General features: G+C 40.9%; 1 protein-coding gene across 3 annotated transcripts in view; it reads left to right on the top strand.

The window, feature by feature from the left end:
- ptpn13 (protein tyrosine phosphatase non-receptor type 13) overlaps positions 1-23,012 on the top strand; it is an 88,141-nt gene that overhangs the window by 64,009 nt on the left and 1,120 nt on the right. Inside the window, exons 25-47 of one of the 3 annotated variants that reach the window (XM_061699217.1) lie at positions 1,807-1,938; positions 3,640-3,733; positions 4,114-4,199; positions 4,306-4,480; positions 5,477-5,691; positions 5,784-5,882; positions 6,530-6,996; positions 9,194-9,326; positions 9,556-9,711; positions 12,998-13,169; positions 13,252-13,462; positions 13,538-13,617; positions 15,244-15,305; positions 15,374-15,529; positions 15,608-15,773; positions 17,757-17,944; positions 18,023-18,078; positions 18,167-18,267; positions 18,977-19,125; positions 19,199-19,289; positions 20,617-20,954; positions 21,019-21,234; positions 22,881-22,943. In XM_061699217.1, coding sequence (XP_061555201.1) covers positions 1,807-1,938; positions 3,640-3,733; positions 4,114-4,199; positions 4,306-4,480; positions 5,477-5,691; positions 5,784-5,882; positions 6,530-6,996; positions 9,194-9,326; positions 9,556-9,711; positions 12,998-13,169; positions 13,252-13,462; positions 13,538-13,617; positions 15,244-15,305; positions 15,374-15,529; positions 15,608-15,773; positions 17,757-17,944; positions 18,023-18,078; positions 18,167-18,267; positions 18,977-19,125; positions 19,199-19,289; positions 20,617-20,954; positions 21,019-21,234; positions 22,881-22,943 — 3,606 coding nt within the window. The remainder of the gene's footprint in view (positions 1-1,806; positions 1,939-3,639; positions 3,734-4,113; positions 4,200-4,305; positions 4,481-5,476; positions 5,692-5,783; positions 5,883-6,529; positions 6,997-9,193; positions 9,327-9,555; positions 9,712-12,997; positions 13,170-13,251; positions 13,463-13,537; positions 13,618-15,243; positions 15,306-15,373; positions 15,530-15,607; positions 15,774-17,756; positions 17,945-18,022; positions 18,079-18,166; positions 18,268-18,976; positions 19,126-19,198; positions 19,290-20,616; positions 20,955-21,018; positions 21,235-22,880; positions 22,944-23,012) is intronic. The other 2 variants (XM_061699218.1, XM_061699219.1) reach the window with 2 other exon arrangements.

The raw sequence follows: 23,012 nt of genomic DNA on the forward strand, positions 1-23,012 counted from the left end.
ATTTGTGAGCATGACTGTAAATGTGGACCCTAAAAATGAAACACACCAGGGGTCACACTTTTTCTGTTGCAGCTATTTGATAGGTGTGTGGCGGTCAATCAGCAAATTACAGTCGCTGACTGTAATTTGTTCGCAATTGTCCTGCTCCGTCTATTTCGCCTGCATTAATATGTGTGGCAGCCCTTACTCTTTAACACACAAGTGTAAAAAGAAGTTAACCACTGTAAGACACGCTACACCTTTGATTACAAATGACTTGCGATGCGCGTTGTGCATAGCACGTCACCAGTCTAACCTGCCGCTAGCACTTAACATTCGATGTTTCGCCTCCCTATCTTCACTCTGCGCACGCATTCTTCAAACGGGAGTTCGGAACATTCAGAGAGATTCCTCCATAACTTACAAATGATCGCCTTATTGATCATTAAATAATTCTGATGATTGGTGAATCACTTCTTGAAGCAATTGAGCATCATTGTTATTCGTATCACAAAATATTTTTTTTGTTAATTATATAATTCTGTGACTGTTAGCGGCTAATGTTAGCAGCCGCTAACAGTTGACACCACTGTCTGAACTTAACCACTGTAAAACACTGCCTCTATTAATGAATGACCCCGTATGTCGCTATTCATTAAAACTTTGTCAGATATGTTAAAACTGTCTCTATGACCTGACAGTAGAATATTATTAAAATGAATTTTTTTTTTAAGTCACCCCTCTCTGGCCCTATCTAATGCTGCTGATATAATTGTAATTATTATTTTATACTTGGCACGGCGGGACAAAAATAGCCAAGGAGATAATGTATTGACAGAAGGCATGACCAAATGGCCTGTCAATCATTTAAACATCCCCCCCACGGTGCACACGCAGGCTCACGGGAACACATGCAGCCTCTCGCAAATGGATTATTTAACTCCAGTTTAGAACAAAGTTAAAAAGAAGGAATTTTTACTGCTCTCTCTCTCAAAATGATCATGTCTCAGGAGAGATGTTAACATGGCTGAGCTTGGGAAAACCACCGTATATGACAGAGCACCTTTCTCACTGAGTTGTCGGGTAAGTTGATTACCACTCATATTTTATCTGATCGTTCCAAGAAATTACATCATTAAACCAGGCCAGCTGAGGGGACGGGGCGTCATGCTGGCCAGCGTAGCCGCTCACAGCACACTGTCGCCAGCTGCGAGGGTCGCGAGGCTGGAAGCGTCGAACTTGGAAGGGAAAAAAAATATATAATCAAAGGAACCGCTAACGGCACCATCGTCAGTCGCCAGCGCGCTGTAAGAATTCTGACAATTGACAAATAGCGACTTAAGCAGTTGAGGCTGGAGCACACTACTCGCAACTCCTTTTGGGAGTTATGTGAATCATCTAATAACTAATTCAGCGACTAGCGCATGCGGCGAATGTTGGCACGCGATACCACTGCCCGAACTGGAAAATAATGATTAATCAATTGATTTTCCCCATTTTCAATCAAGGGATTTGCTTTCAATGTCCATCCCTCCTGTTTTGATACATCACCAGTGCAGATGATATCAAAACAAACTGTATGTGGTATTGCTCTTAAATGACATGATTCCACATACTCGCGTCTTTCATTGCCTGGCCTCACTAATTAGCCTTTGTTTATTGCATTGCTTTCATTGCATTTCAAATGTCAACGCAAGGTTGTTTTGTTGCAAAGTGCACGTAAACTGCCTCTTCCTCCCCCACCACCACCACCTCCACCTGTCCCTCTGCATGTCCCAGCTTGCGCTCATTCACCGTCATGCCCTCTTCTTCTTCTTGTGTTTGCAGGACTACCACAGGGAACATTTAAATGGTAATGCCTCAGGTGTCAGTAGCCTCCGGCCCGGAGAGTTATTTGACATTGAGCTGTCGAAAAAAGACAGCAGCCTGGGCATAAGTGTCACGGTACTGTTCGGCAAGGTTTTCACAATCTCTTTCTTAAGCCCCCTGTTTTCCCTCCCCCTGCATCCCTCACCACTGATAATTGATGGTGTTCTTTGCCGGGTTTGCCTTGCTTCTCTGTAGGTGTATCTGGTCCAATCTGGAAGCGCTTTTTCAGAATCTTGACTGTCACCCACCCTGCATCCTACATTTATTTATTTTGAATACTTTTTTGGAACATTACCTTCAAAAGTACCATTAATATATGTTTGGTGTAGGTGTTTATTAACATTTAAATTTTTGGCTGGGACTCATTTATGTATGTAACACACTCAACGACTTACGGTACTGTGTGTTTGCGTCCATCTTAATTGTAGTACAGTTCTATTGTAATATATTTTCAAATACTAAAACATTCATCATCACAAAGTAGTACCAGAAAAGAAATGATGCACATGGTCAGCAATGATTTTGATTCATTTGATTTTACAGTACACTATAAGAGAATTAATAACAATTGAGCAAGAAACAAATGAATCCCAAAATATATATATTTTTTAAATCTTCTAAACAGTGGCCTCCGCTCAATTATGTGCCATGTCCCAGCTAATCATTGGGTGGAATAAATAATTGCCTCACCTTCCTTTATCACTCAGTAAAAAATAATAATAATAATAATTGGTGGTACCACAGGCAAGGTGTAATTACCTTTACTGCAAGCCACCAGGCAGTAGAGTTCAGTACATGACACGCAGATTTGGTTTAAATTGCCCAGTGGCAGGGACATCAACAGTATCATATCTGCAGGACTGCGCCAGTGAATTTTCCATAGAAGAAAAACACTAAACACACTAAACTGTAAAAGCGCAACTTGAATCTGTCTTAATTTTTCTTTATTTTAGTGTGCCCAAGTAATACAGAAGCCAGAGGTCTTCATTAAAAAGCAGGCCTTTATTCTTTAGACAAATCAACTAAGAAGAACTGTTAAAAAGTAACAAATCGCTTACTATATGAAAAACAAAATGGATTACATCATAGTCTCACAGCTGTGCAGCAAGTACACACTTGAATAGACTGTGATGCTGTAGAAACTGAATATAGTTACTACTGACTTCAAGTGATCTGCACTATTAATGGGAACTAATAATAAAAAAATTATATCATGCGGGGGGTCCTCGGTTTACAACGGTCCCGTCATTCAACATTTCAAGTTTACAAACGGCGTGCGATGAAATAGTTTGCAAAGTGGCGTAAGAACACGTAACACAGCCCAAGAAGACATGCTTGGTTAACATACTTATTTTCTATTTTAATGTTTTATTGTCTACATCGTGTTCAGATACAAATTCGGGTTACATCGCCTTTGTAGGAACATAACGGAACCGAGGACCCCTGTAATAAAGGAAACAATAAATGTGAGGCAAGGACACGTTCCTTTCCATTTGCAGAAATAATATATAATGAAATAATTCTGGAAGCGTGCCTTGCTCCACTCATTACTGGTACCAAAAATGCACTTTTTGAGGAGATGCTAGATATTTTTTTATTGTTCGATTGACAAATTAGTCTTTTTGATTAATGAATCTTGCATTTTTTTGTATTACATCCGTCATATAGTATCGAGATATAATTTTAGCACTTGTAGATGAATAAAATTCCACACACCCAACAATCCCCCACCAAAAATATCAGTGTCTCTATTGGACTTAGTCATAACGATGGTGTCATATCATTCCATAGGGGGGAGTGAACACCACCATTCAGCATGGCGGCATCTACGTCAAGGCCATCATTCCCAAAGGAGCTGCAGACCTTGATGGGAGGATACATAGAGGTATATGCAGATGTTGAAAATTGTCACGAAGAGAGCCTGGGTTTGAATCTCAACCCTTCTGTATGGAGTTTGTATGTTCTCCCTGTGCTTGCATGAGTTTTCTATGGGTATGCCGGCTTCCTCCTGAATTCCGAAAATAGGCATTTTAGGTTTATTGAAAACCCCTAAAATGTCCATCGAGGTAAATGGTTGTTGGTCTAAATGTGCCCTGCGGTTAGCTCACAACCAGTCCAGGGCTTACCCTGCCTCTCACCCAAATTTTGCTGGGATAGGCTTTAGCTGAACTGCAACCCTAATATGGACAAGCGCTATAGAAAATGGATGGATGAGAGGTGCCTGGTCATATATGTAAACGCCTTGATTTTTGGCTGTGTTCTCAGGGGACCGTGTGGTGGCCGTCGACGGAAAGTCACTAGAGGGCGCCTCTCACCAGCAGGCAGTTGACTCTCTCAGAGACACAGGGCAGGTGAGTGACAACACTGGTTGACATTTGGATGGCTGTAAACTACAAGCCATTTCCTCCATTTTAATTTACCTCTTGGGATGAATTAAGTATCTTTCTATCTTATCAGGCGGTGAATTTGTTGCTCGAGAGGGGTCATCCACTTACGGAAAGGATCCACGCGCCCGTCACTCCTCAGTGCACACCGCTGCACTCCAGCAACAGCAGCATCCGAGAGCCAAGCAAGAGTAAAGTGATGCCACGGGAGCTCAAAGACAAGCCAGAGTACAGCTTTTTAACTCCAGGTAAGGCAGCAACGTCGCACACAATTAGAACAGCATAGACTCCAATATAATGGAACCTTAAGGTTAAAGACGATCTGTTTTGTGATGTTGGTTGACCAACACTTTGGTTGTGCAGTTAATAAAGTCATTGATGATTGCAATGGGAGACAAAGTTTTCAAATCCGAACAATGTTTGAAGTTACATTCTTCACTCTCATACAAGTGTGAAAAGAATTAACATTTTTTTGAAAAAAAATAACATTATGTAAATGTTAATTTTAATGACAACAAGCATTTTTCAGTATTATCAGCAAAAAAAAAAGAACCCTCAACACACCAAAAGTGAAATGTGAATCAGATTTAATTCAAAATATATACCTGCCAAAACATTCTATTATTCTTGGTTCAACAGCATGCATATCAGGAACTCTTAGACACGGTTAACACTTAAGGCTTCTTGATACCAGCTTCTTTATATCAGCTGGGATAGGCGCCAGCACGCCCGCGACCCTGGTAAGGATAAGTGGATGGAATATTATTTTGTATTTCTTGTATTTATTTTGTGATTATTTTAATACATCTATCAATCCTTTTTCTGTACCACTTTTCCTCACTATGGCCACAAGTGAGCTGAAGCCTAATATTTAATATTTTTGGCATTTTGTGATAATTTTCAAAGTAATTTCAATTCTTGATTCTTTTGATCATATTTAATTTTATGATTCTACTATGTTACAAATATTTAGTTTTGTTTTTCATCTGATTTTAGAATATTTTCTTCATGTATTTATTTAAATTCCAACCATGTTTGTCTGACAAAACCTGTGTATCGTAATATTTAATGGTTTGTTTCAGGTATATTCTTGAGGGTTTTGCTATCTGAAGAAAGTTATATTTAAATAAAAACTGGAATGTGATTCAAATATACACCAGACAGAGTAATGAACGATTAAAAATTCACTGAAAGGGTAACTTTGTTTCTTCTTTAACATTTTTTTTTAAATATTGTTAAACCAGACAATGTATTTGAGGTGTGCCTGCTGAAGAACGCCTCAGGACTGGGCTTCAGCTTCAGTAGGGAGGAGTATATCCCAGACGAGGGTCCGAGCTCCAGTCTGGTGCGCGTGAAGAAGTTGTTCCCTGGTCAGCCGGCTGCGGAGAGCGGCCGCATCAACATGGGCGATGTCATCATCCACGTCAATCAAACGCCCCTAAAAGGACTCTCGCAGCATGTATGCTGACTTTGCCCCTTGAGGGTTTCTTGAACCACAAAAAAAAAAATTGTAAAAATTAATTTGTGTCATAATTCTGTCTTTGTGTTTAGGAGGTAATATCAGCCTTGCGAGGAACAGGACGGAAAGTGACGTTGCGCCTCTGTAGACCGGAACGGGGTGTTCTGCCAGAGTTGGACTCTTCAGCTTTGGTGAGAATGCCCAAACAAGAATTATCATAGTTTTATTATTATCAAGTCTGTCAAACGTATCATGACGCAAACATACTTGGACATCTGGTTGCGAGAGTATTGATATCCGATGTAGGGATAACAATACTGTTCCGTGAAATAATGATGCAATGCATTGTAATATTGAGATTTTCATTCATTCGTCTTCCGTTCCGCTTATCCTCACTGGGGTCGAGGGCGTGCTGGAGCCTATCCAGCTATCTTCGGGCGAGAGGCGGGGTACACCCTGAACTGGTCGCCAGCCAATCGCAGGGCACATAAACAAACAACCATTCGCACTCACATTCACACCTGCGAGCAATTTTAGAGTCCTCAATTTACCTACCATGCATGTTTTTGGGATGTGGGAGGAAACCGGAGTACGCGGAGAAAACCCACGCAGGCATGGGGAGAACATGCACACTCCACACAGGCGAGGCCGGGATTTGAACCTCGATCCTCAGAACTGTGAGGCGGATATGCTAACCAGTCGGTCACCGTGCCGCCGATTGAGATTTTGTCCCACCAATTTTTCTTCTTTGGCCCATGCATCACCCAAAGTATTCTTTGTTTAATCCTGCTATATAACTCAAACGGTGAATTAAAACATCATTTATATTTCTTCTCAGACACCCAACCCGTCACCCCGTAAAGAGCCGCTCAACCCAGCCAAGCTTGATGTGGCGAGGACCAAATGTTGCCCTCCACAGGATGACAAGAGGAGTCAGGGCAGTGTGGAAGAAGCCCTGGAGAGACTGCGGCTCAAATCCAGCGACAGCACTGAGGACTTCCAGGAGAGGCCGCATCCTAACTCTGACAGCGTGGAAGACATCCTGGAAAGATTGCAAGTCAAGAGCCCCGGCCGCCGCAATAGCTACAGCGACAGCACGGACGGCGATGAGGAGGTTGAGGAGGCGTTTAGCCCAAGCGCCCTGGAGCACAGCGGGCAGACGTGGGAGCACAGCATCTACCAGACACCCAGCGGCAGCAGCTTGGGACTCGGATCCCACGCCAACAGCGGTCAGCTGGATGACAGCATCCATTCCACCTTCTACTCGCCGCAGATCGCCATGACCAGACTGGAACAAAGCAAGAGGTAATCGCTTGAAAATACTAATACGGGGGAGGTCCTTGGTTAATGACAGTCCCTCCATACGACATTTCCAAGTTGTGAAATGCGTCACAAGAAGGCATTCACAGTTACCGCCGTACTTACTGGATTTTGATTGTTTTATATTTGTCCTTTTATACAAATATGTACTGTAATAAAGGTTTGAAAAACAATATTTTCTTCATTTTAGGAGCAACTTTCTAATTTTGAGGAGCAATTTTTTGCAGGTTACCGGTAATCGCACAGGGACCTGAAGCATGGGTTTTATAAAACAATGAAAATACGACAATATAACCAGGGAGTTGAATGTAGGGCTACAGCAATCGAATATGTTGGTAGTCTGGTATCCTACTGAAAATTCTATCAAGCAATCAAGTATTTGGATAAACTAATTGCTTGGTTAAAGAGCAATTTTAAATACATAAGAAAAAACACGACCTTTCACTTCATGTACGATTTATTGCTTTCCCTTTTTTGTATAATCAACTATTTTTATTTCTTCAATTCACATTGTGCATAAAAGAACGCATTAATTTAAAACAAAGCATTAACAGCCTTTGTGCATCTTCGCTTAAACAACTAGCATTTTGTGACATTAATACATTAGGTTCATGGCTCATGGCAACTTTTGGAAGTGTTCAATTTGTTGAAACTAAAATGAAGAAATGTCGAGAGAGACAAAATATTTCCTTCATCTGATTTTACAGAAACCCTTCTCTGTTTGGGTACATAATCAGTTTTACTCTTATTCGTCTCTGGCCACATTAGCCACATTTTTCACAAGGCGTGTCAAAATAACAAAAATTTGAAGATGACCTTAATAAAAGATATGATGATGTTTTGTTTTTTGCCTCTGAAATCATGAAAAATAAAGCCCACCCTTGAACTGCAAGATTGTGTGGTTGGTCCATTGAAGACCTGTCCTTCAGCTGTCAATCCAATATAAACTAATTTCGCTTTAGTCAGCTGCTGGCTGAATAACGTGTGCCTCTTATGTTATGCTTAATAAACATTTAACTTTCCCATGTGTGTGTTAATTGGGGACTAACAAACACAACAATTCGGAGCGAGGGCCCACTGCTGACGTTTTAAACAATGTCGCCACGGTGGAGCAAGCTGTTTAGCTTCTACGCTGTCTGTTGTGTGCTTTGCGCTGCACATGGAGTAAGGTGGTGGAATATTGGACATCGCTACTACTGGTCCGGCGACGTTCGACAAGCCCACTCGTGGCTAATGGCACAGCCGCCCCACTCTCCATCGGCTCATTGTGAGAGCCGCCAGCTTACCACAAGTCTCTGCAGTAAAACTGTGATTTGCAGTTCAGCTTTTGTATTTTGAGGCGAAAAATGACAATTTTAACTCTCAAACTGTGATACGATTCCGCTTAATTCGAGCCTTGACTGTAATTAGGATTTAACTGCTGTGTTAGCGTAGGTTAGTGATAGACTACACCGTATTCTGACTAAAGTACTAAAGTGAACTGCTGTGTGGGCACCATTGTGGTTTGTGGTTCGTACATCTGCTTCACACTTCTGAGATTCAGGGTTTTTGGTCTGGCCCTCGTCTGGAGTTTGGATGTCCTACCCGTGCTTTTCCAGGCACTGCAGCTTCCTCACACATTTCAAGAACATGCATGTTTGGGTAATTCAAGACTAAATTGTCCATAGGTGTTAATCTGTGTGTGAATTGTGAATGGTTATTTGTCTATGTGTGCGATCAGTCCAACGTGTACCCAATATGAAACCGTAGTCATGCTCATTGGGTTAGCATACATAGGATGTCCACTTACTTTACCTGTGTTCATGATTTGGTCACTTGACGTGCCGCATATAGCGGATTGAATTGGCAATTCATACAGGTGTAAAATGAAGGTAACATTAATTCATCAAACTAAAATGGGGTAAGAACTACTCAACCTTTGAAGAAGCCTCATATAAATCCGATGTAATTATTAAACTATGCCAAGTTTTAATTTCATACCATAGTTTGGGAATCCCTAAACTAGATAAATCTCAGATTTGCTTCCATGGCTCATGATCATGGTTTTAGTTTGGTGTGACCTTTGAGGCATATTTTTCCAGAATTGTTTTGGTTGAACTCCAAGTTTGACCCTTTTTGGGGCATTCCACATTGGAATTGTCCCATGTAAGACTTGATACTTACCGACGTTGTGTTTCGACAGAAATCAAGAGTCTTCCCTCCGCCTGGCGTCCTCCCACTCCGCTCCGAGTCCAGATCCCCTTCCTCCTCCTCTGCCAATGCCTTTAAACCTCTCTGTGCCCGCAAATAGACCAGAGATCGCCGAGCTTGTCCCGGTAAGGCCTGTAAAATATGTACATTATACTGTTCTAAGGATGCTTACACACTAGCGGCCTTTGTTAACTCCTGTTTAAAACAAAAATACAAAATTAAACAAAGTAAAATACTCAACCTTTCAAGATGCCTTAAATGAGACATATACTTTTTTTCCTACTAATGTTAATATATAGCTGTTTTCGCTCTGTTTTAAGGTTTCATCTGTTGGCCATTTCTCTGTGTTGACAGGAAGTGGAGCTAAAGGTCTCACTAATTAAGTCTGAAAAGGGCAGCCTGGGCTTCACGCTGACCAAAGGCAGCGATCACAGTTGTTACATCCATGACATTGTCCAAGATCCAGCCAAAAGTGACGGACGGCTCAGGCCAGGTGACAGAATGATTAAGGTACAGAATCAGTCATCGGTCTTTTTTTTTTTTTTTTTTTTTTTTTCTTCCCCCCCCACACATTTTTAAAAATGTATTTGTTTGTCTTCACGTTGTGAGAAAAATTGTGACATACTAGTGAGCTTTTATGCCGAAAACAATTGGATAATACCTATCAATATTCTATTAAGCTGTTTGTCACTCCCAGTTGAAGTTTAATGTAAAACTAAACAAAGTAAAACAAAGAGAATTACACATTTCATCTTTAACTAAACCAGGGGTGTCAAACTCATTTTAGTTCACGGGCCACATTCACCCCACTTTGATCTCAAGTGGGCCAGACAAGTATATTTGTGGTCTTATATACAATGAATAACAACAAGATTTCTTAATTTGTTAAAATACAATTAAAATTCTCTGTGGGAGCCTGGGGGATCCCCCAGACCCTCCCTACAATGTTTTTTGTTTGTTTGTTTTTGTCACCTTTTTCATGCCGTTGGTGTTTGCATGTCTGCAATACTCACAGGCACACATTCTTTATGCACTGCGAAAAACGACTAATATTACTGCAGGTTTGTTACGACGGTCTTCACCATCCATCATCAAATCTTGATGCATTGTATGTATGCGGAGGTGCGGACTCGAATCACATGACTTGGACTAGTTAGACTCAAGTCATGAATTTGATGACTTTAGACTCTTTAGGCTTTGTGAGCGATCACGCAAATAGTGACACGGATGGCCAGCCATGCACTGTCTGGGCTCCCTGTTCTTTACAGCACTATAGCACTATGTCACCCATTCAGTCCATGCTACTAGCCAGGTGTAGCTTTCACTCTAAAATCTCAAAAACATGAGGAAAAATTTGTTGCTTGAGTATTTTTTATTTATTATTATATATTTTTTTAATAAATCGTTTTCCTTTCAGCTCGTCCTATTAGGGCTATTATTTTAACCAAATTATATTCTCACTTAACTCCTATTTAGGTGAATGAGGTTGTAGGAATGTCTGTGTGGAATGTTAAAAGCCATTTTGACATGTTGACACTTATTTTGGCTATTTATTGCTTCATTTGTTTTACTTTTTGCTGAGGGGTACACTGTTTAACAATCAGCATCAATGTTACTGATATTTGTATCCAGAAATATTCCAGGTTTATGTACAAAAGTGATCATTTATATTTATCGGAGGTTACCCTTTTTCTCCCCGCTTTCTTTCTTTCCTCATACACCACTTGCTGTAGTTCTGTTGTTTTATTGATCAAACTGATCATGTTAAAAATATTCTTTAGGGGCATTCTAATTAAAATATATTATTGATCCTGGACATATTTTCTTTCAACTGTTATTTTTTTCTCTCATCTTTCCCTCAACACACAACCACTACACTATATCTGCTACTACAACAAACTACCTTCTGTACATATCAATCATAATACTACTTCTAATAATAGCAGCAACAATAACATCTGCATATAAAACCATATTTAACGGTCCAATGAAAAAGTCCCAGAAAATTTGTCCTGTGACTTGGCAACCTTGACATAATTTGGCCCTTAGTGAGAACTAATTGTGGAACCCTGAAGTAGTTTCAGTTACAAACTCAACCCTGAACTCATTCAGTTACGACACTCTCATCTATCGATCAACTACCTATCTAGCGCACCACAAATCGTATATTTTGACCTTGTGTAGTTGCTGATCAAAGATAGCCAACGTGAAGCACGTGCGCACCGTAGCTCGTGCAGGCCTCGCAGATCGTACCTTGACAGCATCTTGTCGACATAAAGCTATATTCCTCTTCGTGTCCTTTTCTTCTTCTTCGCCTTTTTTTGATGGAATAGTTTTACAGTGCCCCCTAGTGTTCTGTCTGAGATACCACAGTTGAATAAAATGTTGCTTTTATAACAAGATGACAAACTTATGTTCCTCTTTTTGTTAATTAATGCCTTGTTTTTGATACTCACAAAAATGTCAAGTTTAAACTAAAATCTATTTATTTTTCATTTTATTTTTTTGTGTGTATGAAATTGCCTCACGAGAAATATTTGTAGAAAAGAAAATGCAGTTTCCTGCTACATTCACAATATGAATTAAAGAAAAATACTGTCATCTAAAAGAGGAAGCCAATTGGTCATTCATGAAGTGAAATGTCTAATTTTCACTTGTGTATTCACAATTGCTCTTTATCCAAAGAAAACTATATTTTGTCTGATTACTTGATTATTCGATAGAATTGTCAATAGGATACTCGATTACTAATTCCAGCAGTACTGTATGCAAATTACTTGTGACAGGTCTGTTTGTCACTTCAGAAATTAAGTGAGAAAAAGAAAGTCATAGCATTTTGATATAACTGAAAACGTGCTATCAATCGGTTTTGAAGGGGCAAAAACTAAGCCCCCCACCCTCTCCCCCTTGATGATCGGCTTCGGTGCAAAGATTTTGATCAGCCCCCTAGTTTTCTAATATGATATATATTAAATATATAAGGATATAATGTTTATTCATTCATTCATCTTCCGTACCGCTTATCCTCACTAGGGTCGCGGGCATGCTGGAGCCTATTCCATTTGTCCTTGGGCAAGAGGCGGGGTAGACCCTGAACTGGTCGCCAGCCAATTGCAGGGCAGATGTGCTAACCAGTCATTCACAGTGCCGCCAGTATATAATATATTAATTACATCTATAAATATTATATATATTAAAATATGATTACTTTTTTGTTAAAAATAACTCGAAAGGACTCAGAACTCAAAGTGTAGGACTTGGAACTTGACATGCATGCGTGGGCGTATGCGCGCATGCATGCGTGGGCGTATGCGCGCGTGCATGCGTGGGCGTATGCGCGCGTGCATGCGTGGGCGTATGCGTGCGTGGGCGTGTGCGTGCGTGCGTGCATGCGTGGGCGTATGTGTGCGTGCGTGGGCGTATGCGTGCGTGCGTGCGTGGCCATATGTGTGCGTGCGTGCGTGCTTGCGTGCGTGCAAGCATGCAAAGCACACACACCACAAGGAGCAGCACAATGTCTACTGAATTAAAGGAAGAAATGTTGCAAACAATATATAATTTGTTCTGTTACATTTTTATTTGTGTGTGTTTTTATACAATACTATAGTGTGCAGATTTTCTGATTAAAAATGCGTTGGTGTTTTTTGGGGGACTGGAACAGATTACTAGCATTTACATGCTGAAAGTTGATTTGAGATACAGTACGAGTGATTTGATTACGATCAAGGACACTGAAAGAATTAAACTTTTAAGTCAAGCTACCACTGGACTTATGTTGTGTGGCTTTTATCCACAGGTGAACCAGACAGACGTGAGCAGCATGGGGCACACCGAAGTGGTGGAACTTGTGCGTGCAGAGCCTCGGCTGGTGGAGTTGGTGGTGGGCAGGGTGTTGGATGGCCCCAGGCCTTATATTGATGCCCACCTGCTGCCCGACATCTGCTTCAGAGACATCCACAAACCACTTGGTAAGAAGAGTTGCAGTATACTCTAAATCCAGCCTATGAAGTAAAATGTCAGTAAGAGATGTTTCCTGGTTCCTCCCTACAGGTCTGGTGTTGGACTGCGGTCGGGACAACATGTATGGGCTCGTGTTTGTGAAAGACGTCCTTGCAGGATCGGTGGCCTTTGAAGAAGGCAGCCTGAGACCACTGGACCTCATCCATTACATTAACGGCGCACCCACCCAGGACCTCACCCTCAGCGAGAATGCCAGACTGTTGGAGCTTTCCCGCGGCGACTTAACTCTTAAAGCCACGAGGTAACGTCATATATTCATTGAAGAAGAGCAATCTGCCTCTCAGTTTAAACTGACTTGTATCTCTCACAATCAAAGGGATGGCAAACCTGTTTATCCTGGGAAAATTGTGTCCTCTCTCAACAACATCAGCTCCAATGTATCATCTGGCATCAATGGTATGTGTCAAGTTTGCCTAAAGTCATACAATCCACCTGTAAATGAATAAATGATAGAAAGAAAAAATATTAAAACACTCTACTTTGTCACAACAAGTAACAACGCATATAACAATTAGCCAGTTAGCAGCTAGTTAGCCAATAACGTTAGAAACTAAGGTTGTTGGCACCTAACTAGCAGATGTCATTATCAGCCAATGCCACTGTTAAAGGTCAGAGGACAAAGATTTTAACATTTTTCTTGATAAGTCTAGAACCCCTTTACAAACCACATCTGCCATTTCGAAGTGATTATATGGCAGATATACAGCAGTTCAATCGATAACATATTCCAACATAACATACTCCTCCACATATTCCAACATGTTGCTCGCCATTGCGTAAAGTGTGTAGCACTCTGTGTTTGTCAATTGCAATGTCACTTCTTGTAGCCCTTGCGGTGGCTAGAGTAACCACACCCCGGTGTATTGAGCTTCGGGTATGTTCAGGGATGACTCAATATGCGTTATAAAAAACAAATGTTTAGCTAAACTATGGTTGAAAACTTGCTGGAAGTTACGTGCATATATTACATAACATATAAACAATGCAAATATTAATATTAACTGACCCCACAACATCTTTTTCATCTGACCTTTAAACACCACATCAAAAAACATGACCTGAGAGTGATGATGCGCATAGCAATTAGCCAGTCGAGAGTTAGCTAGCACAGCAGATAGCTTTAGCAGCTAAGGTTGTCTGCAGGTAGCTGGCTAGGGTAGAGTTTTTGGCTTAGGTTGTCCCAGCTGGCCAGTTGAAATATAGTTATAGCAGCTAACGTCACTCTAAAATGCAAAATCAATAAACCCCCCTTTTCATAACAATTCACAACGCAGCGTTATTAGGAATCTCACTTGTGTTCTAGCAAGGACACGCCCTGCTCCAATATTACTGGCTGCAGGACATGCGCTACTGCAGTGTGATTGGCTGCTGTATCGCGGTAAATCACACCCTATTGCTTCCAGACTGGGAAAAAAAAGTATGTGACTTAAGTGACTTAAGTGTGGCAGTATTAATATGAATCCCATGAACCCTAACCCACCCTAATCCTAACTAACCTATTCTTAATCACTTAAGAATCTTAATCACATCTTAATCACTTTACACTTTAACCCCAACCATAAACTTATTCTTTTTCTATTTGGAATGGTCATCTTGTTACTTCTGCATAGCCTGTCCTTCCCACAATGCAGGAGCCAATCATGTTGCAGCAGGGCCTGTCCTGCCTAGAAAACAAGTGGGATGCTTAATAATGTGACAACGCTTATTCCAATTAGGCGATCAGCAGCTAGCTAGCAAACACTTTTAGCAAATAATCTTGGCACAGTTGGCTATCTAACAGATAATGTTAGCAGCTAATGGCACTATAAAAGGATTGTCAATAAAACACTACCTTTTCATCACATGTGATCACGCGTATAGCAATAAGCCAGTCAGCAACTAGATGGTATCTAATTTTGCATCTCATAATGGCTGAACGTAAGTACTTAGCACGTAGCGTTTGTAGCAAACATTATCAGCTATTAACTCGCAAGGTTTTTGTAAATAAAAGAAAGTATTAACAACTGTTCTTTATAATTCAAGGGTTCCTCACAGCGGAAGATCCGATGGAAACAGAGTTTTTCACAGCTCTGTCCTCTTTAGAGGTAGGCTCTATCCTAATGTTCATTTGTTTGTGATGTACAATGTGGCTTTAACATGTCTGAACGTACAGGAGGAGGTGATCAAGCTGGAGCTGGACAAGCCGCTCTCAGGAGGTCTCGGTTTCTCCGTGATCGGGGGCGAGCGAGGCATCTTCGTCAAGTCCATCACAGCAGGCGGAGTCGCCGAAGCCTCGGGGAAGTTGCAAGTGGGCGACAGGTTGCTGAAAGTGAGCCTTTTTAAACATTCCTTTGCATGACTAAGGAAATGAGCCTTTGTCTGAGGCCATCTTGTTTGTGTTTTGCAGGTGAATGAGGAGCCAATGACGGCCGTTTCGCACACCAAAGCTGTCACCACCATCCGCAAAGCTAAAGGCCTGGTATGCCTGGTGGTGTCCAGGCCGCCTGACCAGAACCCGAACACCTACCTGGCCTATCTGCCCATCAATGCTGATAATTGCAATGGAAATGCAGGTACCAGCGTACCTCGCAAGGGGTAGCTTGGCTTGCTGCTTGTTTGTAGGTCTTGCTACCTTCGGGTTTGTCTTTGCTCACAGAAAGGCAGTTGAGATCAGGCAACTGATCTGGTCATTGGAGAATATTCAGTTTCTTCGCCTTCAGAAAGGCTTTGGGATTGAAGTGGAGATTATGCCTTTAAGAGTTTTTGAAAAATATGACTTTCCTTCCTGGTGATCCTTTGAGAGTTACCTTGAATTGCTGCAGGCCTGTGGTTTTTCTACGTTAACTTTTGTCCTCTGTAACTAAAAATCTTGTTTGCTGTCTTCACTTAGTCTTACTTCCTTCAGATCTGTCTTCACTTACAGTTGAGATCAGACAACAGACTTGACCTTTGAATAATATTTATTTGCCATCAGAAAGTCTTAGACTTTCAGCTTCAATTGACGAGGTTTCACAAACTGTGAATGTACCATCAGTTGTTGCTTGTTTGTGTCTCCATCTTCCTTAACTTGTGTCTTCAGTAGGAATGCACCAAAAAATGCGGTCACAGAAAACTATCGGCCGAAAATATCCCAAAGTGCGTTTTCGGCCGAAAAGGTTGTTGTCATGCCACAAAGCAAAAAAAAAAAAAAAAAAAAACACGGCCAGTGCCGCCTCAGCTACCTAGACGCTACGGCTGGCTAGGCTAGATAACACGGATAAATACTGTAGATGTGGAGGCGAAAGTTCGCTTTGCGTCAGAGTAAACGCATTCTAACTCGCTAATCATCGCCTCCATGGCGGCGAATAAGCTACACTCTGCAAAGTATCGTTATCACAAAAGGAGGACTAGGAGAAACAGGAGAAAGACTGAGAACCCATGCTAATTGCTAAGCTATCGTGACACGTCACGAAAGACTGAAATAAGTGATTGAAAATTTGGAAAATTGTTTGGAGAGAAAATAATACAAAGGACACCGTCTGGAACCGTAAATGAATTAGTATGTCACTGCCTCTGTCACCTGAGAACAGGGGCCTATAAATTAAAAGTATAATGATATAATAAATACTCTATTTATAATCCATCCACCCCTCAATTTTCTGTGTCCCTTAGGGTCACGGACGTGCTGGCGCCTAGCTCTGGGCGAGAGGCGGGATACACCCTAAACTGGTCGCTAGCTAATCGCAGGGCAAATATAGACAAACAATCATTCACACTCACAAGCATACCTTTTGGGAGAACATGCAAACTCCACAGAAATGTGAGTCAGATGTGCTCACCAGTCGGCCAGCGTGCCGCTCTGTATTCATAGTGTAAGATAAAATAACTTTTATTCGTCACACATTGGGTACATTTGCATTTCAGCAGCAGTAGTAGATAGAGGAAATATTTGAACTACTGGTAATAATTGGCATAACAATTTCTTTTGGTGGGCGGCACGGTGGACGACTGGTTAGCACATCTGCTTCACAGTTCTAAGAACCCGCGTTCAAATCTGGCCCTGCCTGTGTCGAGTTTGCATGTTCTCCCCGTGCCTGTGTGGGTTTTCTCTGGGTACTCCGGTTTCCTCCCACATCCCAAAAACATGCATGGTAGGTTAATTAAAGACTCTAAATTACCCGCAGGTGTGAATGGCTGTGTGTGGCCTGCGATTGTCTGGCGACCAGTTCAGGGTGTACCCCTCCTCTCACCCAGAGTCATCTAGGATAGGCTCCAGCACACCTGTGACCCAAGTGAGGAGAAGGGGTATGGAAAATGGATGGATGGAAGAATTTCTTTCATTATTTCGGTTTTTGGCCTGTGTTCCCTGATTTTGGGTTTCCGCCAAGAATTTTAATTTCAGTGCATCCCTAGCAAAGTGAAAAAAATGGCTCTATTGGCTTGATCGGGTCAGTGACTAGTCGATTAAATGCATCTGTCTTCATCTGTCTTACTTTCGCTTTTTCAAGTTTATGATTTTCTTCTGACTTGCAACTTGTTGGAATCGATCATGGTTTGTAATAGTCAAATGTTTTCAGATCTCAGTGAGGATAGCGGGGTGAAGACCAAGTTGGGTAGTCCCCATAACTTAGTAAAATCTGATTGTCCACCATTACCGCCAACCGACTATGACGAAGGTCCGCCCCATCCCAAAAGGGAGCACAGTGCTGACCTCTCCGAGGACACAGACTACGACGGCTCCTCCTTACCCGAAGACTCACCCGAGGTCCTCATCAAAAACCTCTCGCTTAAATATAAAACACTTAAATTTCACATTTTAATTGGTTGTCCTTTCTCTCCTTAGAGTTCCCGTAAAGTTGAATGGCTGGAGGAGAGTGTGGACACCCCCAGCAATGAAAAGTAAGATTTGGCTCTTGTAAAGTGTGCACAGCTGAGGATTTTTTATGTTTTTTTAACATCCTGTTTGTTGCTGTTGTTGAATGGGCAGTTATCTGCAAATGAGCGCTGGCCAGCCAGAAGACGATGACGTCATCACATGGGGAAGCGATGAGCTGCCCATTGAAAACCTCAACTCCAAATTCAGAAATGGTAAATTATTTTTGCATTAAAAAACTTGATTGATTTCAAATCAAACATTTGATTTCATTTTATTTAAAATACTTTGTTTTATCACAAAAATATTTTTTTAATTAATACACAAATTGCTATGAGAATCCTATAAGTGATACAATTAATAAAATAAAACCAAAGATCAACATTTGTAGACTTTCTAAATAATTGTAATTGTGTTATTTTATATATATATATATATATATATATATATATATATATATATGTATGTACATGTATTTATATATATTTATATTATACATTTATATATTATATGTGTATATATATTTATATATATGTATATTATACATTTATACATTATAAAAAATATTGAAATTGTTTTTTTATTTCATTTATTGTATTCCTTGTATAACTGTCACAAAACTGTAATCGATCCCTGATTTGTGTAGTTAAAATATTACAATTGAAAATCCTACAAAAATAAATTACATAAAAGTGTGCATTTTTATGATTGCCCGCCCCCCCACAATCCCCACTAATTGTCAGTTGAGAATTGACTGTTATATGACAATTTTAAAGTTTTAAAATCTTCAACTGTTTACCTTTTACAGTACCAGTATACAATTATAATTTTATGAATACTGTTGTTAACATTATTTTCTCAGGATTTGTTTTTCTTCATGGCTTTATCATACTGTATATTGTCTTTGGCTGTGTTTCGACGCAGATGGGCCAATCATCACTGAGGACGAACTGACCTCCTTACCATTGGTGGAAGTGGTCCCTGATGGCCAGTACACTGGTCCCAAGCTCAACGGTGTGGTGCGCATGATGAAGGGGCTTCTGGACCAGAAAGTCCCCCAGCAGGAGTTTGAGGTGAAAATCGTTCATTTCAGTATCTGTAGTATCTGCGTTTCCTCTCATCATCCTGACGTTGTTTTTCTTATAGAATCTTCAAAATCTTCAACCTCTGGACGACTGTTTGGTGGGCCAGACGAAGGAGAACAAGAGGAAGAACCGTTACAAAAACATTGTCCCTTGTGAGTTAACACAAACGGGAAGGGGAGGATACACCGAGGTAGCTATAAAATTAATAAAAGATAAATACAGAAGAAAACTAAATACAAATCAGAATCAGAATCATCTTTATTTGCCAAGTATGTCCAAAACACACAAGGAATTTGTCTCCGGTAGTTGGAGCCGCTCTAGTACAACAGACAGGCAATTTACAGAACACTTTGGAGACATAAAGACATTGACAAAAAACAATTGTGCAAAAAGATGCAGAGTCCTCTAGCACATAGAGCAGTTCGAATTACTAATATTGCAAGGAATGCAATCAAGTGCAAATAATTAAAATAAGTGTTTCAAGTGTGCCTACCATTTAACCAGTAAACGTGCAAATAATTGAACTAATTCAGAGATTGAATTTTAGGAACACAAGTTTGTCAGCTTGTTTTAAAGGCCCCGTTTTACCTGACTGCAGTATCTCAGTCTTAACAAGGCAGTAGCTAGTTATGAGGTTTTAAAGACATTATTTAAAACTGACGGACTGTAATACAGCTATAGCTAGATAGATGGAGAGAGAGATTAAATCGTCACAGCAACAATATTCACACAAACTCTTGTATCAATGAGATGAAATATGTACACCAACAGATTAAAATAAAAAAGAGCAGCATTGAGGAGGGATTAAAAATATAATCTAAACAAGGAAAACATTGATGTTGTTACGTGGTTAGCACTAAATGAACTTTTATTATGCTATAGTAATATTTGTACAGTGCAAAGTATGATATATTGACAATGATATATAACAACATATTGATAATATACCTGATATATACAGTGTATGAAACATCTGTTTATATGCATAATAGTTCTATTTCACATTTCACTGTCTCCAAAGTGTTCTGTAAATTGACTGTCTGTTGTACTAGAGCGGCTCCAACTACCGGAGACAAATTCCTTGTGTGTTTTGGACATACTTGGCAAATAAAGATGATTCTGATTCTGATTCTGAAACTTGACCGAAATTCAAGACAAAAATAATGTAAAAGTGCTAGTAGTCCTGTATTCTACAGTCACAGAACAATGAGTGCAAATTGTGGTATAAATATTAATAATAATACAATAGTGTTTCATACATATCTTAATATGCTTAATATTGCTGATATATTGTTAATAGTAGCTCATGGTGGTTTCCCCCGATGAGTTTCGCATGACGGCAAGCATTTTCCACAAAATTTTTGTTGGAAGTCCAAATTTTGACTTCATATTTTGGGATACGACTGTACTAGTGCTGGCAAATACTATGTAGGATCTACTGTACTTCAAGTGTGTTCTCCCATACCTGTTTTCTTGCAGTCGACACAACGCGGGTGGTGCTCGGCACAAACGGCGGCTACATTAACGCCAACCACATCAAGATGCACGTAAAGGACAAGGAGTTTGCATACATCGCCTGCCAGGGACCTTTGCCCACCACTATGGGCGACTTCTGGCAGATGGTTTGGGAGCAGAAGTCCAACGTGGTCGCCATGATGACGCAAGAGATTGAGGGCGGCAAGGTGAAGTGCCAACGGTACTGGCCCGACTCACCGGGTACCACTGAGATGGTGGACGAGTGCCTGCAGGTCAAGCTAGTCAAAGATCAATACCTGGACCACTTTGTCATCCGACTCATGGAGGTCAAAGACGTGACGGTAAGCATGTGAAAATTGTAAGTGTAAAAAGAAGCGCGATCACCTGATGAATGTTGTTGTCCAGACGGATGAAACGCAACTGGTGACGCACCTGAACTACACGGGCTGGCCTGACCACGGGACACCGTCACAGCCCGAGCAGCTGCTCACCTTCATCTCCTACATGAGGCATGTGCACCGCTCAGGCCCCATCATCACGCACTGCAGCGCCGGCATCGGACGCTCTGGAACGCTTATTTGCATCGACGTGGTCCTCGGTCTCATCTGCAAAGACGCTGACGTGAGTAGGACAGACACACAAAGATGTAGATGCATGTCTCAAAGTATAATTTTTAGAGATGTCCAACAAAACACGAAAAACGGCTAACGATAGTGCTAGCAGATAGCGTTAAGCAGCTAACGTCAGGCGCTAGCTCGCGGATAGCGTCACCGGCAGAGAGTTTTAGTAGCTAAATCTCATTTGCATATTCTTCTTTGGTCCCCCTCAGATAGCGTTGTCAGGCACAAGCCCACATATAGCCTAAGCAGCTTATGTTGTTGGCAACTAACTATCTAATAGATATTAATCGGAGCTAAAGCTAGCTATTTTTCTGATAGTGATAGCAGTAACTTATTAGCTGCTAAAACTGAGGGCAACTTTTTGGCTTCTGGTTCATGTGAAGGGCTACCAGTTTGATACACAACTCTGAAATAACAAATTATAATAAAATGACCTTTAGTTATGTTATTGTTAATATTTAATATTTATCTCGGTAAATACACTGATCAAGTTAATTATTTTTTACAATAATTATCAACAATGATTTAATAAGGTGGGTAACAGATAAATATCAATACGCAATCCTTTTTTTTTTTAACTATAAATCTCTGCAGGTGTTTACATTTTTAAATGATCTCCTCAGAAGTCACAATGTCTTTTACACTGTTGAGGTATTTTAAAACAGGCTCGCGGGCGACTCTTGTGGGCACAATATTGGTGACCTCTGCAAGTCTTGTCAGCTCATGTTGTCGGCAGATAGCGTTAGGCGCCAGCGGATAGCGTCAGCAGCTACGGTTGTCTGCAGCTAGCCTTAGTAGCTAATGCTGATTTGCATTCATGTGGTCCAGTTGATGATGTTAGGCGCAAGCTAGTAGATCACATTAGGAGCTAATGTTGGTGGGAGCTAGCTATTTAGCTGATAGTGGTGGCAGTAAGATGTTAGCTACTAGCTAGCTTTAGCATTACCAGGTAATGTCATCAGACAGCATTTAATAGGACGTCCCAATGTTCATTCAATTTAAATGTCAGAGTGGCGGTGTTACCCGCCACTGCTGAAATTCACCCGCATTTGGCAGGTTGGCAGGTGTGAATGTCAAGCCCTGAACACATAATTTTTTAAGTAACCTGTAGGAAGGAAATTATAATAGTTGTGTTGTAGTCGACTTTGGGGTTCATTAATAGGCCTGCCTTTTGATATCCAACACGATGAGCACAAACTTAAACTAACATAATTCACAAACCATTATAAAAAAAAAAAAAATCTTCGGATAGAGTACAGTGTGTGAGGCTGGGTTTGGTGTTGGGTGGGGGACCCTTCAGGAGGCTTATATATGAGGGCCCAGAATGTGGTGCTACGCTCCTGGTCATCCTACCTCTCTTGTGGCTCTGATACTACCACCAGAGTCAATAAATTGACCCATCCACTTCGTCACCCATTTAAAGAGAACATCGGCATGTGAAAAAAGAAAAAATTTCCATCCATCCATCCATTTTATTTACCGCTTATCCTCACTAGGGTCGCAGGCTGCTGGAGCCTATCCCAACTATCTTCGGGCGGGAGGCGGGGTACACCCTGAACCGGTCGCCAGCCAATCGCATTTTTTTCTCCACGCAATATAAAAAGGTGTCAACATAAGAATGCGTGGTGAAATTGTTTTTCTCCTCAGTTTGATATTTCAGATGTGGTACGAAACATGAGACTTCAGCGAAAGGGAATGGTCCAGACAGAGGTACGAGTTACTTTGAAGCATGCCTTTCTACAAATCATGACTTTATTTCTTACCTTATGTAAGTATATT

The sequence above is a fragment of the Phycodurus eques genome, chromosome 15 (assembly GCF_024500275.1).
Source record: "Phycodurus eques isolate BA_2022a chromosome 15, UOR_Pequ_1.1, whole genome shotgun sequence".
Lineage (NCBI taxonomy): Eukaryota > Metazoa > Chordata > Actinopteri > Syngnathiformes > Syngnathidae > Phycodurus > Phycodurus eques.